The following is an 18,403-nucleotide window of genomic DNA, read 5'->3' on the forward strand; positions in this document are numbered from 1 at the left end:
CTGCTCATGCCATTGTGGGCAGAAATATCTAATGAATGTAATTTTAGCCTGCTATCATTCCATCATTTTACCTGCTCTTTGATTCTTCTTTCCCCTCCCCCCTTTCTCATTTCACTTTTATTCCTTTCTCTCTAGATCAAATGTATATATATTATTCTTAGGAAAGAAGCTCTCTAGTATGTCCTTTATTAGTACTGAAACAAAAGAGCAAAGAATGAGGGGACAATAAGACACTGATATAAGAAAGCATGATGAGATGCTAATAACAACATTTAACATACTGTTAAAATAAAAATATACACGTCTAAAGTAACCTATTCAGAGTATGATTCAGCTTCCACTAAAATAAACAGAAAGACTCTAATCAACCTAACTGAGAATTGGATCAGGCCCGATGTGCAAATTCTAGATCAAAGTGCATTGTTTTACGTACATTCCCTTTCATTCACCTCACTAAATCCTGGTAACAACACAAAATACCCTCAAAAATCTATGGAATAAATTATATGCTCAGTTACACTATGCATTGAAGTCACTGCAGTTTCACAGGTTTAACTGAGAGCAGGAATTTAGCCCTGTGTTTCAAATATAAAGTCTGTGGCACATCCACAATTCCTAATGTTTTTATTAATATTGTCCTTGCAAGCATCAGGTGAAATTCTGCTCTTGGTTACAACCATCCTGTATCATTGACTTTCAAAAAGCCTTTGACAAAGTATCTCACAAGAGGCTATTAAGGAAACTAAGTAGTCATGGAGAGACAAAGTACTGTCATGGATTAGAAACTGGATAAGAGACAGAAAACAGAACAGGAATAAATGGTCAGTTTTCAACATGGCAAGTCTTGAAGTCAATGAGACTACTTATGAGCTTAAAGTTAAATATTTGCATATGTGCTTTGCTGGAACAGGACCTGGGACCAGCATTGTTTAATATATTTATTAATGAAAGAGGAAGTGAGCAGTTAGGTGGGAAAATTTGCAGATGACACACAATCATTTAGGTTATTCAAGACTGGAAAAAAATCCAAGGAAGTCAGAGGGATCTAACAAAGCCAAGTGAATGGAGAGCATAATGATAAAATTCAGTGTTGATAAACATAAAGTAAAGGATAACATAAGAAATAATCAAAACTACTCATAAATGTTGCTGGGTTCTAAAACAAATGTAACCATTCAGGGAGAAGCCGTCAATGTCCAGGTGGACGGCGCAATGTAAAGGAGCACCCCACTACCCAGTAAAACCTGCACGTGGGAGACGTAAGGGATGAAATCTCTATGAAAAATCCCCTGACACAGATGTTCCCACATGGTTCTCTCAGGAGGAAGGGGATTCAGAAAATTTCTGCTGGGCTCCCAGGGAATCCATGGGATGCCTGCACCCGAAGCTGCATTGTCTAGAGTAGGGGGGTGAGGGTTGAAATTGTAAATTGCCATTCCTCTCCCTTTCGTGCCCTTTTTTTACCCCCGTCCCTCAGTATGAACCTTGGACTCTCAGAAAACACTCTGTAGCTTCCACGGGGTGGGTAGGTGTGTGCAGATGTGGTTAAGTACCCCCCTTCCATGTGGGAGGGGAGAGCTCTGTGTAAAAAGGGGAGAGTTTTCCGGGTCATTGAAATGAATACAATGGTTACCCTTTTCCAAACCATCTGAGGGACTTACAAGTCTAAGTGCTATTGAAAATCTGTGAGATTTAGACACTTAGAAAATTGGACTTAGGAACATCATATGGAGGCTTTTGAAAAAGTTACCCAATATCATTATAATACATATATGCCTCATCTGGAATACTGTGTTCATTTGTGCTCAATCTATCACTAAAATGACATAACACAGAACTAAAAAAGGATACAGGGACAGTTTGAAAAGAATGGGACATTTACTGCAGCACAGTATTTACCATTCGTATAGTATTATCAATATTCCCTGTACTGAAAATGAGAGAAACCTACACTGTTGCCGTATATTTAACTGTGGGTGGTAAATGTCTGCTAGCAAAGTAATAACGCATTTATACTGTCCTGTGTACATGCAATCATTTTGCAGCAGCCAGTTATTTCATAAGAAATATGTTTCCTTTCAGGCATTCCGAAGGTTCCCCAAAAGCAGAACATTTTGGCATTACTTTAAATAAATTGACAATTCAAGAAGCTAACAACATTTTTCAAAAAAGGACCCACTCTGAGAGGAAATCACAGCATTGTTATTATTGCCTTTGAAATCTGCTTTTGCATTTTTTGTGCTATGAATGCTTTGGCTGCTGTGACGAGAGAGAGTATGATGTAGATATGAGCACAGGGCCAGTATCTCTTAAGCTGCAAATTAATTTCTATCATTAATATTTTATAGGGTATGTCTGTGTTGCATTGCAGCTGAAGATTGAATTCAATATGTGAGGAGAGGCTCTCTGGTAGGATCATCTCCCCACCAGAGCGAAACCGCTGACGCTCTGTGTGGGCGCATGCCCTCATGGGTGCACGCACACCACTTTGTATCCATATTGTTGTTGTAGCATACTACTGTCATAAAGCAGCTATTATATAAGACTTCTCTTTTGGCTCACAATCAGATGCTCTCGGTTGTTTACAAAATGAAATTAAACAGTACCCTTATGTTCACTTCTGTTTTCTGGAACTTGGCTTTTTTCTCTTGTGTTCCATGGATGCAGAGAATGAAGAATATTCAGAATAGTTTACAATTGTACATTTGGGTATTTTGTGACTGAAAGAGCAGAGAGTCTAACCCTCACTCGCCCTCCTCCATCCCTCACCCTAATTTTTGTCCCTTTCTGCATTTCAATTTGTTGTGTGATATCTAAATTTAGAATGTAAGCTGTTGGGGGCCAACACCAAGGTCCGGCTTCCCTACCACCTCCCACGTTGTTGTCATTCATAGCTATGCAAAGTGGGTGAAGAATGCTTCCAAAACAGAATAGTAGCATTCCTCCCTTCCCCACCCCAGCCTCTGCATCCTTGTACAGGTGTAAAAGATCACCAAAAGGGTAGGGCAGTGGAGAATGAGGTTCTGTAACTCCGCTAGTTCTTATGATGTGCCCAGCACACTTTGAGTGCTCAGAAATCATAAATACAAATACTATTTACTTTCTAACGGTCAGATTGGCCCTTGTCTATCATGGCCTCATAAGGAACAGGCGGGAGTAAGGACTCCCACACATATTGCATGTACTGTGTTAGGGCTGCCTGAATCAGTCATGATATTTGGTGGAGCGCTAAGATTGCTCTTCAGATTTTATTTCCTCCCAAGGGCAAAACTGGGTGGGGAGGGGCAGGAAATAGGTAGAGTCATGGCTCCACTTTCCATGCATTCACCAGTTGGCTGGACATGTAGAAGGAAAGGGAATATGGTGCACCCCATAGAGGGGTCTTACAAAATTGGTCCTTCCTCATCAAACATGGGGAGCGCCCCTTACTATGGGCTGCATGGTAAAAGCCTGATCCAAGCCTAGGTTCCCATTGTGACATGGACTCTCAAGGTGTAAGTTACAGTTCCCTGATGCTTTGCCCTGGTCAAAGCACAAGTAAGAGCTGCCTGGGGGTGACAGCTACTGATGGCTGGCAATTGCCAGAGCTCATTATGTTTGAGCCACTGCCTCCCGCATGCTCCTCCGTCCCTCTACTATGCCCCATGGTATAGGTTGGTTACACTTCTCTACATATGCTGGGAACTCCCACAGACAAAGGGTTTCCCAGCAGAGGATTTAAGGAAAGTTTCCACTTCCTTATATCACATGAGACTCTAGTCGTATGTTTGCTAGTAGTTAGAAAATACAGTATATTGACTTTATTTGAGTAGCGTCAGTATTGGCCCTGAGCTTTTCAAAAGAGTTATTTGTCCTCTCTTGTATCTATTCCAAACAAAGCCAACCTGAGAAACAACCATTTTGTCTTTTCTTTTCTGGTGTTGGCAACTACACCTCTCTTCCTTTAGAATGTAAAAGTGCTACGGGGTGAACAGTGGGACTGATTAGTTTACTGAATGACTGCTTTCAGAGTAACAGCCGTGTTAGTCTGTATTCGCAAAAAGAAAAGGAGTACTTGTGGCACCTTAGAGACTAACCAATTTATTTGAGCATGAGCTTTCGTGAGCTACAGCTCACTTCATCGGATGCATACCGTGGAAACTGCAGCAGACTTTATATATACACAGAGAATATGAAACAATACCTCCTCCCACCCCACTGTCCTGCTGGTAATAGCTTATCTAAAGTAATCATCAGGTTAGGCCATTTCCAGCTCAAATCCAGGTTTTCTCACCCTCCACCCCCCCACACAAATTCACTCTCCTGCTGGTGATAGCCCATCCAAAGTGACAACTCTTTACACAATGTGCATGATAATCAAGTTAGGCCATTTCCTGCACAAATCCAGGTTCTCTCACTCCCTCACCCCCCTCCAAAAACCCACCCCCATACACACACAAACTCACTCTCCCCACTTGATTATCATGCACATTGTGTAAAGAGTTGTCACTTTGGATGGGCTATCACCAGCAGGAGAGTGAATTTGTGTGGCGGGGTGGAGGGTGAGAAAACCTGGATTTGTGCTGGAAATGACCTAACCTGATGATTACTTTAGATAAGCTATTACCAGCAGGACAGTGGGGTGGGAGTAGGTATTGTTTCATATTCTCTGTGTATATATAAAGTCTGCTGCAGTTTCCACGGTATGCATCCGATGAAGTGAACTGTAGCTCACGAAAGCTCATGCTCAAATAAATTGGTTAGTCTCTAAGGTGCCACAAGTACTCCTTTTCTTTTTGTGAATGACTGCTAACATTCCTGAACTCCTAGCCATCTAACGAGTTATTTCATATCCTCAAAACCACAGATTGCACTTCTGGTAAACACCACTGCTGCTGGGGCAGCATTGATATTAAGGAAAATAAGTCCTTAATGTTAGCTGTTGGAAGAGTCTTTGTATATAGTCAAATCCCTGTATAATGAGGCTTAGAGGGAAGAAGTGTGTGTGTGCATTGGGGGGTGGAGGGGATCTGGTTATATTCAGACTAATGTAAATTGTAGCCTAGATTCTCTTATCTGCTTGTGAAGATTTATGATGGATAAAGAAACCCTTCAAGGCCCAGCAATCAGGAGATTCTGCTACTATTTACAGGTTTCAGAGTAACAGCTGTGTTAGTCTGTATTCGCAAAAAGAAAAGGAGTACTTGTGGCACCTTAGAGACTAACCAATTTATTTGAGCATAAGCTTTCGTGAGCTACAGCTCACTTCATCGGATGCATACTGTGGAAAGTATAGATCTTTTTATACACACAAAGCATGAAAAAATGGGTGTTTACCACTACAAAGGGTTTTCTCTCCCCCCACCCCACTCTCCTGCTGGTAATAGCTTATCTAAAGTGATCACTCTCCTTACAATGTGTATGATAATCAAGTTATGGGTGTTACCATACAGACTGTAACAAGAGTGATCAGGAAAGGTGAGAGCTATTACCAGCAGGAGAGTGGGGGGGCGGGGGACCTTTTGTAGTGATAATCAAGGTGGGAAATGGCCCACTTTGATTATCACTACAAAAGGTCCCTCCTTCCCTCGGTCTCTCCTGCTGGTTATAGCTCACCTTTCCTGATCACTCTTGTTACAGTCTGTATGGTAACACCCATTGTTTCATGTTCTCTGTGTATCTAAAATCTCCCCACTATATTTTCCACTGTATGCATCTGATGAAGTGAGCTGTAGCTCACGAAAGCTTATGCTCAAATAAATTTGTTAGTCTCTAAGGTGCCACAAGTACTCCTTTTCTTGCTACTATTTATTAATTCAGGAGTGCATGGCTGCTGCTGCTATCAAGGGGATTAGTAAAATGGGGCTCCTTTAAACCATTAACCCAGAAATGTAAACAGAGTGATTATGTTAGAGTATTCTAGAAATATCATTGAAAAAATTATTGTAAATGCTAAAATGTATCCCAGTAGGGGATATGAATGTTTCTGCATTCACACTTAAAAAAGGGAACACCTGATTTATAGACAGAAAAAGTACAAATAAAAATTGGTGCATTGCAGAAGCATTTCAGCATTGCTTCTGTGATGTCTAGCAGCCTCCTAGGTCAATTGAAAACATGTAGTCCTTAGGGCTATATCAGCTATCATCGACAGCAGTTCTCACTTTAGATAGCAGCTAGAATTAGTCTGGGTATCAACTAACCTGCCCTGAATGACTTATCCTTGTAAAGATCCAGACAATTCCAGTTCTCTGTGCCTAATTTACCCATTTACAAAAAATGGTAACAATGATTTTAAAAAGAAAACGGGTACTAGTGGAGGTCCACAAGTCCTCCTTTTCTTTTTGCGGATACAGACCAACCCAGCTGCTAATCTGAAACCAATGATTTTAAAGAGGCTATCAAGTGACATATTAATCATCCTACAAAAAGGACTGGTATCCTGTGCTTACGTCCTGGGGGTTGGGGTTGGGGAGGGAGGAGGGATTCATCAAATGCATATTCCAGTGTGGGTAGAACATCTTATGTGCATTGAGTCAGCAAGAGGTTTGCTTTGTTTGTTCTTTGGGTTTTTTTTTTTTCATACCCAGATACCTTCTTCTAATTTCTTGTAGAACTAGGAATAAGAATATCATTTGGCAGCTGGGATACTGGTCTGTGAATGCTTATTTCAGATAGACTCCTTTTCCTCATAATCTGCAGAAAAAAGCTTTGTCAACAGTAGATAATGCCAGTAGCTGATGTTGCGTTTTAGGCCTATGGGATATATAAAATGCCACTACCTAACATTTCTCCACCTCTGTTTCCCACCCTTCACACACACTACTAAAAGTTAGTCCTTCAAACCAATCCTCCATTTCACCGCATTTTGAAGTAGCCTAAATATTTATAATAATAGCTTCTTACTGATATATAGAGAGCCTCTCACAATGTTAGAAAAATCTTTCTACCTCTTCATGTAAGGGTGGATATAGCACATGCACTTTTTAAAAAAAAAAACACACCAGCAGACTCTTGAAGGAGACTGCAGATTGCTGATGAAAAACATTGGGTTTTTTTATGCAATATGTTTGACCCAGTTTGGGAAAGATAATTTTTTATCAACTGTTCTGCCATAGACTTAAAGACAATATGTCTTGATCTTTTTTTATAACTTAGTCCCTTGGAGACCAGACTAGAGCATTAGATTTCCGCTATAGTTTTTTAAAGTAAGCAGATGATACCTTTATAAATATCTTGATTTAATTTACAGTGTTTAAGGATAAGTATAAAATAAATATTGTGTGATTTGCAGGCAAATAATATATGCAAATTGCATATGTACGTGTGTAATGTCACATAATTAAAAGTGAAAATTCCGGAAGGAAGCTAATCTTATTTCTATTAATATAATATATGATGAGATTACTGTCCACTCTTGTAGTTTATGATCCCATATTCATTCATACATTTATACCTTTGCAAACAATATACCCTATCTATGATGTGAATGGCAGTATATAGCACTATAAAATATAAAATGTGTATGTGCGTGTGTGACATATGTATTTCATGCCAATAATGAAAGAAGAGTGTTTGGGATTATCTGCATAAACCATCTGTGGATTCACCAATCCTGAGTAATGCATCCATCCCAAACTCATTCTGATAAGACTATACCACATGACACTATCCAATGTTCTTTCTCCTAACTATACCACATAACACTATCCTGTGTTCTTTCGTTATAAAATGTATGTTGTGCATTTTGCATAACCATGCTTGTTCTCTGTAGCAGATACTGTAAAGAAGATGTGATCGTAAATGAATTCAACAAACTGGAGTTTAACACATTTTCCAAGAAGTAGTGTAGCAAAACTAGCAGTTCCCAACTATACATATAAAATGGTGGGGTCTAAATTAGCTGTTACCATTCAAGAAAGAGATCTTGGAGTGGATAGTTCTCTGAAAACATCCACTCAATGTGCAGCCACCATCAAAAAAGCAAACAGAATATTGGGAATCATTAAGAAAGGGGTAGATAATAAGACAGAAAATATCATACTTCCTCTATATAAATCCATGGTACACCCACATCTTGAATACTGCATGCAAATGTGGTCACCCCATCTCAAAAAAGATATATTGGAATTGGAAAAGGTTCAGAAAAGGGCAACAAAAATGATTAGGGGGATGGAATGGCTCCCATATGAGGAGAGGTTAATAAGACTGGGACTTTTCAGCTTGGAAAAGAGATGGCTAAGGAGGGATATGATTGAGGTCTATAAAATCATGAGTGGTGTGGAGAAAGTAAATAAAGAAGTGTTATTTACTCCTTCTCCTATCACAAGAACTAGGGATCACTAAATCAAATTAATAGGCAGCAGGTTTAAAACAAACAAAAGAGTATTTCTTCACACAACACACAGTCAACCTGTGGAACTCTTTGCCAGAGGACATTGTGAATGCCAAGACTATAACAGGGTTCAAAAAAGAACTAGTTAAATTTATGGAGCATAGGTCCATCAATAGCTATTAGCCAGAATGGGCAGGAATGGTGTCCTTAGTCTCTGTTTGCCAGAAGCTGGGAATGGGAGACAGGGAATGGATCACTTGATGATTACCTGTTCTATTCATTCCCTCTGGGGCACCTGGCATTGGCCACTGTCGGAAGACGGGATACTGGGTTAGATGGACCTTTGATCTGATCCAGTATGGCTGTTCTTATGTTCTTAGTGTGTTGGATGATTGGCTCCCTGGTTTTTCAGTAAGCACCACGTAATTTCACATCACATTCAAAGATATGAAATCTAGCATTGATGTGACAGAGACAGAGGCTGAACTTAGCTGGTTTTGCTTTTGGAAAAAAAACGGTGCTTGACTTCATTGTGTATAAACACTTCAAGATCAGATTCTTAACAGTTTTCAATTCCTCCTTGTGCTATGATATTTATTTTTAGTTAAATGTGAAATTTCAGTACATTCAGAACCTTTTAAAAGGTCTTGTGAAGTACCCTACTAAACATATCTGAGAGAGATTTGAAAGCTTACAGGAAACCCAGTATTTTTATTCACGATATTCTGTACATTGCTGCTGTCACTCTGGATAGAAAAGAAAGAAAACACAATGCACAGCTAACTGGAGTAAAGGCCAAGGCCGCAACTTTTACTGAAGTACAATAATGCACATTGCAGTGCTACCTGGCAGAAGCAGTGCCTGTAGGAGTCAGAGTCTGAGCGCATCCAGCATGTGCTCTGGATCCAAGAAGATGTAATGTCCAAGCACAACTTCCAAGCCATATATATCTAAATCCTGAACCTGTGAGCGAGTTTCAACCTGATCCATTTTAGGATTGTGAATGCAATTATTTTTAATTCCATTTTTCCTATTGTACTTGCTAAACTACAAACCTTGCCAAATACCCAGTGAGTCCCTCTGTATTGTGATTATTTGCATATACAATGAAAAGAAGCAGGCTGCAGTTAAAATCCCTTCCTTTCACATCTCCAGGAGAAGGACAGTGAGATGATTTTCCAGCAGCGTGTGTTATCTCTGTGCATATTTATAGCACGCTGTTGTCTAGAGGTGGTCAGAATTTTTCCATCAAACTGTGATGTGGTGGAAATTTGAGTTTTCAACAAAATGGTGGGTTTTTTTGAAAAGGGTTTGCTTTCTGCAGAAAATTGCTATTTTTCATACAAATAAAACAAACCAACTAAACAGATGGGGGGCGGGGGAGGGGGGGACACCCTGAAAACCTCCAAATCAAAAAAAATTGAGGCCAAAACCTAAAAACATTTGGTTTTTGGACAAAAATTTTTAGTTTTTGCCATTTCAATGACAAGTTGAAATTTTCCATTGGAGAAAAAAATTCAGATGATCTCTACAACTGGGAGTTGCACATGTGTAGTAACTGAAAACCTGACCCTCTTTTTTCACCTTTTTGTTTTAATTTAATCCTAAATATGGGTTTTGGAGATTAATTTTAGATACCCAGTTTTGAAACTGTTGGTTATAACTTTCTGGGTCTGATTTCCTCTTGCTCTGCATCTAGTATAGTCATTTATATCACCATAAAGTGAATGTAAATATTAGCACATCAGAATGGTAGCATTTTAAATCTACTTTGCCAAGTATGAAAGAAACTATAATGAACAAAACTATGTCACTTCTTCACCACATTCCTTTGCTTGTATGTTGTAGCTCCATCCCCTTCTGTCTAGATGCTTCTCTCTTTAGATTGTAAGCCCTAATTGGCAGAGATTGTCCCTTTTTTGTATCTGTACAGCACCCAGAACAGTGGGACCATGCTCCCATTGGGGGCCCTAGGACGTAAACATAATATAAACATTTAATGATGATGATTTGTGTGTTATTTGGGCCCAATTCTGACATTTTCCTGTCTTTCTTTGTTCTTCTTTTCCATGCTTTCCTCGGTATAGCAGACCACTTAGGAATTGAATTCATGGGTAAGTTTTCACTTTTCTTCCTTTTACTTACTAATGGCGATCTCTTGGGACTCAGTTCATTGCCGGTTGAAGCCAGTGGAGAGGCTGCCATTGACTTCAATGGGCTTTGGAGCGGTCACTCAGGGCCAGATTTTTTAGAATATTATTGTGCCTAGAGGGGTTTTTAAAAGCACCTAGGTGCCTAACACTCAATGATTTCAGTGATTGTTAGGCTCCTGGATGTTTTTTGAAAATCCTTCTAACAGCTACTGAAATCAGAGTGTTAGGCACTAAGATGCCTTTGAAAATTCAGCTAGGCACCTGAATCCTTTTAAAATCTGGCCCTGCGTGTTTACATTTGCAACACGAGTTAGATTTGTTTATTAAATTTTGGATTATCTCACAATTTCAGCCTCATGCTCCCTGAGTATTGTGGGGGTTAAAAATTCCATATTTTATTTCTGTGTCCTCTAGCACAACACAGTGTGGAAAATCTGCTGTGTCATGGCCATTGAGAAGATAATACTCTATATAAGATTTTAGACACTGGAAAAGATTCAGTAGTAACATATCTGTCTTGCTGAAAGAGTACTGTAAATGCTAAAATGCTTTTAAACTTGATGTTTTACATATAATTAGTGTTGTAATAAAATGGTAAAATTTAACTGAGGCTGAAACAGGCTATTGATTCAGGAAGATAGTCTGAAGCGAAATGATAAGCGAGCTATAACCTTTATTTTTCAGACAAAACCCTTTATTCAAAGTAGGGGAAAATATTGAATCATGGAAATCACTACGCATAGGTTTAGAAACTGAAAGAAGTACATCCTTTTGACTCCGATGCTTAAACTGTAAAAGAGCCACCAGCCTGAGGGAGTGTTGAGTTTACTCGGTCAAAGCCTCACCTGACAGCTGATGTTCAGCAGATAGCACAGAAAGAAAAGGAGTACTTGTGGCACCTTAGAGACTAACCAATTTATTTGAGCATAAGCTTTCATGCATCCGATGAAGTGAGTTGTAGCTCATGAAAGCTTATACTCTAATAAATTGGTTAGTCTCTAAGGTGCCACAAGTACTCCTTTTCTTTTTGCGAATACAGACTAACACGGCTGTTACTCTGAAACCTGTCAGATAGCACAGACACTTTCTTTAAGAATTTCAAGCTAATCCTTTGCAGAGTTAGAGAACAAATTCATCATTTGTGCAAGGCATTTTGCCTAAGCCAGTAAGTAAGGTTGCTAATATCTGAAATACAAACTTTACACAGTATTCCTTAACTAATCTGTCACTTGCTCAGATTATGCAGCTATGCCTTCAGTTTGTCTTGCTCTAGATTCATATTACAAGTAATATGAAACAAAATATTATTTTGACATAATCATGAGGGAACTTTATTTAAAACACACGCTCACATGCACAAACCACACACTAACCCCAGTCCAAATAGCAGTAAACGCAGGATTTGTGGGTTCAGAAGGGCTTTAAGATAAAATCTGGCCACTGCTTTAGCTTTGTCATTTAATTATCTCATGATTTGGAACTTCTATCAAGGCACATTCCTATTATTTAAAATAAAAAATGTATTTAAGCAGTAACAGGAGGTAAGTTTTTTTTAAAAAAGAATTTGTGTATATTTTTTACATCTACATGTCAGTAATTAATAAAACTCCATATTGATAAACTGACAAAAGAAGGGCCCTGCCCAGAAAACGCTATCTCCATTTCATAGAATCATAGAATATCAGGATTGGAAGGGACCTCAGGAGGTCATCTAGTCCAACCCCCTGCTCAAAGCAGGACCAATCCCCAATTTTTGCCCCAAATCCCTAAATGGCCCCCTCAAGGATTGAACTCACAACCCTGGGTTTAGCAGGCCAATGCTCAAACCACTGAGGTGAGCAGCCCTGCTTATGTTAATGCTGTCACTCTCACCTGCATAACGGTTTGCAGGATCTGGCCACATAGTGGGAAAATGTAACTATTTCAAGTCTTCTCAGTTTTTCAAGCCTTCTAAACACCTTAACCAATTTATATAAGACTTAAGCAAAGGTAATTTAGTATTTAATCAGGTCACAGAAAGGCACAATGTGACTCTGTAAAAATCAAGAAATTCAGAGTGCTGGATGAAACTCAGGGCTCAGTTCCCTGCTGCACCTGAGCAGAACTAAGGCACAGTAGAGAGTGGGATCTGATAGGCTGATAACTACCAGTCCAGTCCCAACATAAGTTAAACTACAGTGTGTCAACTGTGTGTGTGTTAACTTCAGAAGACCTTCTGCTTGCAGAGAGTCAGGTATGGTGGAATCTTGCTCTTCCACACCTCATCTGCTATTATCTCCTCACTGACATACCCTCTCCACTTTTCTAAGTGGCCCCCTGCCTCATCCCCTGGCCCTCGAAACACCTGTCCTAACTTAACCCTTAATCAGGGTGGTGGACCACCAAATGAGTGGTGGTGGTAGAGATGATGTAGGACATAGAGACCCACCTTCTTCAGCTTTTCATAAGGGTGATTCCAGGGGAAATCTCCAGCTCGTGTGTCCCACTGTGCTTTGCATAAGCAGTCCTAAGGGAACTTAAAGGACCAGAGAATTCAGAACTCTGTTCTTAACTCATTCCCTCCCAGAGTAACAGATTCTTTGAGCCATATAAGCAAGAAAGCATGAGTGAAACATTATATATATATATGTATACCTATAATATGGTTTGCAACTCATGATTATTAATCGATAAAGACTGGTGGTTCAGTTCATTCAGAAATTTGGATGCTTAAGAGCCCAATGGAATTAACAGAAGTATCTCCACTGAGTTCTAGGTCTGAAAAAATCATCAGTATCATACCTAGAAACTTCTCATTTAAAACCCCAGATAAGTAAGTAGATCAGGAAATGTCTAGGAAGACGCGATTAGATTTATCCCTTTTATTTTGTTATGGCTTGTGGATTCCTCTGTGTTAACCCAGGTGCTTTTGTTTTGCTTGTAACCTTTAAACTGGACCTCAAGAAAGCTATTCTTGGTGCTTAATTTTGTAGTGGTTCTTTTAAAATCTAGCAATAGCCTGAGTTCCCAGATGTATTTTCTTTCTTTTTTTTTATTAATAAAATGTACTTTTATTTTTAAGAACAGAATTGGATTTTTGTGTCTTAAGAGGTTTGTGCACGTTTAATTAGGTGGTGGCAACAGCTGGTTTCCTTAGTTTTTCTTTCGCAGCTCTTCCCTGGGGTGTGTGTGTGTGTGAGGGTACCCCAAAGGAAGGAATTCTAAAGTGCGCCTTCGTGGGCTGTCAAAGGGGTTCTGCACTTGGGTGGTGGCAGCATCTACCAGTGCAAGGTCAGAGAAAAGCTGTAACCTTGGGAGTTTAATACAAGCCTGGAGTGGAAAGTATTAATGTTTAGAGTCATTGTAGGCCCCCACCTTCTGCACTTGATGTGCCAGAGTGGGGAATTATCCTTGATAGCCTTAATGTGGTTCCAGTCAGTATAGAACCAGGAACTTCAAAGTGCATGCAAGAAAAGTAAAATATTTTTTAGAAAGGTTGCCTACATTTTTATAGTTCTTTATTTATAAAGTATAAACAATTTCACAAATCTTTACCATAAGTATATAAAAATACTGTATTAATAATTATAAAAAGGAACTTTCCACTTTGTTTGCAGTGACATGTGCTGATACAGTAGTGAAGCGTAAAAGCTTGACTCGGTCATTCAAAGCTTTTTGCATGTGTTTAACTTTATTTCCAGAAGAAGAAACCAATTTAATCAGTGCATTTGCGTCCATTATTAAAGTTAAACATCTACATAAGTCTTTGCAGCCTTCATTCTTCACTGTACAATCCTTTCTACATAATCCAAGACACATTGTTTCTGGGTATTCTTTGTGTATGTGAGTACAGGTATGTTAGGGACCTAGCTCTTTGATCTTCAACTCCATAGAAAGATTTATTTCAAAGGTTTATTTGTATTTAAGAGGCAATATTAGTACCTCCAGCTATGTGAACATTTTCACTGCTATAGCAAAACTCTCACACTTGACATCTTCACTGTGATTTAGTAAAATTGGTAGCGTGTGGGAGGCCAGAAAAGGTGTGATTTTGCTTTATTAATACCATTTCATGAGAATTTAGCTGGAAAATCACAAAAATGATGCCACATAAAGGACACTGAGTGAAATTTCTCACTGTGTTACAATTTTGAGAATGGTTTAATTGTTTTGCCACTAATCTGTCATAAAATGAAATGTGGGATTTGTACACAACATTAATAGTGACCCAGTCAAAAAACCAAGAATGAAAGAAGCAACATATAAGCAAGAGCATGACAGGGAAAGTTGGTTTGCATGAGAGATAAAGATCAAGTCCCATTTTTGGTATTAGCTATTTTCTGTTTTTTAGATGATATTGCCTGTACAGATATGCTGAATGTCTGGACTTCAACAGTGTTGCTGGCTTCACTTTACAGGGTTAATATCATTACATATACTTTTAGAATCAAGAGAAATCTTAGTTTAAAAATTGTTAAAATGAGGAAAATTGTGTTTAACAACCTTGACGTATTCCTTTACATGTTCACAATAAAAACAAAATTCTGTTCCTCCATGCACACACGTGCAGCTTCTATTAAATTCAATGGAAGCCATGTGAGCACAAGGAAATAGAGGTTGGCTTTGAAAATGGGCACTTTTGTACTTTGAGCAGAAGTACCAGTTTTTGTGAAACTCCAAATGATGATGAAATTCTTTATGTTCCTCTAACACCTAAAAAGTGGAAGTATGATCTTGTGATTGAGACACTCGACTGGGACTTGAGATCTAAATTCAATTCCCATCTCTGCTATAGACTTCATGTATGGCCTTGGCCAAGTCAGTTAATCTGTGTGCCTTAGTTCCACATATGTAAAGTTGGATAATCATGTTGCCTTTCTCTCGCCTTTTGTTTGGCTTGTCTATTTAGACTGCCAGCTCTTTGGGACAGATGCTGTTTCTTACCAGGTGTTTGCACAGTGCATAGCACAATGGTGATCTGATCTCAGTTGGGGTCTCTGGGGGTGCTACAGTAATACAAATATATAGTAATAATCTTCCATCTGAGGATCTCAAAGCACCTAGAAATGGTACTAAATAAATTTCTTAGAACTTCTGCAGGTAGGAAAGCTGGTAAGCAAAGATTAACATGATGAACCACAAACAATTTTGATCAAAATATAGTCTGCATAAGTGTAAATTACATTAAAGGGTTCATGTCAAGGAAGGGTGGGGTGTTTTTTTGTGGTGGTCAGTAGGATATAAAGTGGTAGATGAATGTTGGAGCTCAGAGAGCAGGTATCATTCACCTAATAACAAACCTTAGAGGTTCATTAATAGTACTGAGTAGGGATGGAATATGGATATCATTGTTACATAATACAAATTCAGAATATATAAGTGAACCAAAGATTCTCCCACAGGAACAACAGGAGACTGACTGCTAATGGAAACAGACTCATGCAGTTGTTTATTGCCACCATTGCTAATACAATAAGTTACAGTGGGTTACAGAATCAAGATCTTCAGAAATAAACAACATACTGAGCCACAGTTATCTGCATTGGTGATTGTGATGTCCTATATAGGGACGAATAGGGTAGAGCCAAACTAAGGTGTTCATGCTCTTGATCATATTGTACAGGAGAAAAGGACCAAACGAAACAGCAGTGAATTAAAGAATCCCTGCAAAGGCAAAGAGAAAGCCAGCCACTGCTGGAAATGCTGTATGACCACCATAACTAATGTCCCATCGTGCAGAGAAGAAAAAATTAAGGACAAAGGATGGAGTAGTGGTTGGATGGAGGAACAAATAAGCTGTGTGAATACTTGAAGACCCAATACCTTACAACAATAAGGCCTTAGCACCTAGTGAGAATACCCACGTGTCCAGACTCCTCAACTCTTGTTATGCCACAGCAGTACGTGATGGGATACAGAGGTAAAATAAAAAGCCTCATGCAGGAACAAGAAGAAATCCATTGGACTACTGATGAAAACATAGTTGTTATGCAAGAGGAGTCCTCCTGCTGGGGCTGTTAGGAGCCAAGCCAACATCAACTGTATAAACAAAAATTATGAAATAACAACAGAAACCTACTCATGTGTAACTGCAAAATAAATATTGCAGCTGCAGAGGACTGTGCGGCAGTGTGTATCTGCAAAACAAATTGGCAACTGGCATTTCTAGTCTGTTATGATTACTCCTTTATATACACTGGTGTGAAATGTGAATCAGCCCCAAACACCATTTAATTAGGGCCTTGTCCAAAGTAAATGTTCTTCTTTAGGACTGATTCACATTTCACACCTTTGTAGATCAGGAGTAACTCCATTTCAGTCGGTGGAGTTACACCACAGTAAAACCAAAGTGAGGGCAGAATCAGGCTCTTAATTAATCAGGCATAACAACTCACAGGAGTGAACTAAGTAGAGCAACAAACTAAAACAGGCATAAGATACCACTAAAATTATCCTTTTTGGATCTTGTAATTGTGAATATGTGTAAAAAATTTCAATTGTTCATATTCTAAGTATTTAAAAAATTGTCTGTATCAGAAAAGCTGGTGCTTTCATTTGGTTTCTTTAGCTGACACCTATGTAACAGTCCTCTCTGTTTTCAATTTAGGGAATACATGACGTGGTTAGCTAATCTATTCTCTGACCTTGAATTTTATCATCCACTGTAACAGGCACATTTTGATTCACAACGCCAATACAAAACAGGTTGTATTTGCTGATGGGCAGTATCAGCTAAACTAAAAACGGAATATTTTTGCTGTTTTGCCTAAATAAATAAAAGGCAAAATGTACTAGTTTCAGCACAGCTCACAATCTATACGGTTTGTTGGCTGGGCTCTACACCTGCAGCAATGTCTTAAAGCAGCAAATAAACAAATGAAAATAAATACCTGGGATAGCATAGAAGGACTTTGCTATCATTGAACATTATCACCCAGATTCTCAGCTGGTGTAAATTGGCATAGCGTTATTGATTTTAGTGGAGTGACATTGATTTACATCAGCTGAGAACCTAGCTGTATGTACTCTAAAGATAATATATTCCAAAGATAAAGTTCAGATTTTCCTGGATTCCAGTTTTTACAAATAAGCATATAGATCCTTTTTCGATAGTAATTTCTTTAGGGCATGAACCATGTTTGCTTCTTTGTTTGTACAGTGTCTATCACATCAGGGCTTTGATGTTGGTTGGTCCACTGAGCATTACAACAATATAAATCTTAAATAATTATTTCATCCACAATTGTGAAGTAGAACAATTAACACTTTTTATGATACAATTGTATTGATTTTACTAAGTTGCTAAAGAACTAGTAAATCAGAAGACATCACAGAACAAGTTACAAGTTCGAGGAGAAGTAAGAAATCCAATCTTTAATTGAACCATCAAGGTGTGCATCTGTTTAAATTGAATATCCATGTGACGACTGTAATGCTTTGGGGTTGAACCCAGACCAGTGAAGGGATGTGTCACCTGCTGCCCTGCAACTCTGGGTGCCTTAAATGCTATGCTTCTGTGGTTTACAGCCATGATACCAACAGCCAAAATATAAGCATGTAGGTCACACCCTGGCTTCCGTTGCCCAGTTACTTTTTGCAGTAATCTCCCAGTCATGAATTTCCCCAGAAATGTCTGCCCTGCAGTGTTCAGCCCTCACAATGAGCACTCAGAGAAGTTAAATCTGCTGCTCTTTTAAGGAGCCAGTACACTACAGTTTATTAACTTAACTGGGGTAAACACCCCTTCCCTTCAAACACAGCATTGAGTTGGTTTGTAGTAAAAATAAAACGAGTTTTATAAACAACAGAACACTGGGCAAGTGATACTAGGTAGAAGAAATAAAGATAGAAGTAATTACAAACAAAAGGAAAACATGCTTCTAAAACTAAAATTTAATCAGCCATTGTTCTTGTTCAAGATGATTTTTTTTACTTACAACAACTTCTCCAGTGTTGA

The 18,403-nt window shown here is 38.8% G+C and overlaps 1 protein-coding gene across 3 annotated transcripts in view; it reads left to right on the forward strand.

Annotated features, from left to right (window-relative positions):
• NRG3 (neuregulin 3) overlaps positions 1–18,403 on the forward strand; it is an 877,678-nt gene that overhangs the window by 740,309 nt on the left and 118,966 nt on the right. For 2 of the 3 annotated variants that reach the window (XM_077822030.1, XM_077822031.1), the window contains exon 4: positions 10,405–10,428. In XM_077822030.1, the coding sequence (XP_077678156.1) occupies positions 10,405–10,428 (24 nt within the window). Of the gene's footprint in view, positions 1–10,401; positions 10,429–18,403 lie in introns of all 3 variants that reach the window. The other variant, XM_077822029.1, reaches the window with a different exon arrangement.

The sequence above is a fragment of the Eretmochelys imbricata genome, chromosome 7 (assembly GCF_965152235.1).
Source record: "Eretmochelys imbricata isolate rEreImb1 chromosome 7, rEreImb1.hap1, whole genome shotgun sequence".
NCBI classification, from domain to species: Eukaryota; Metazoa; Chordata; order Testudines; family Cheloniidae; genus Eretmochelys; species Eretmochelys imbricata.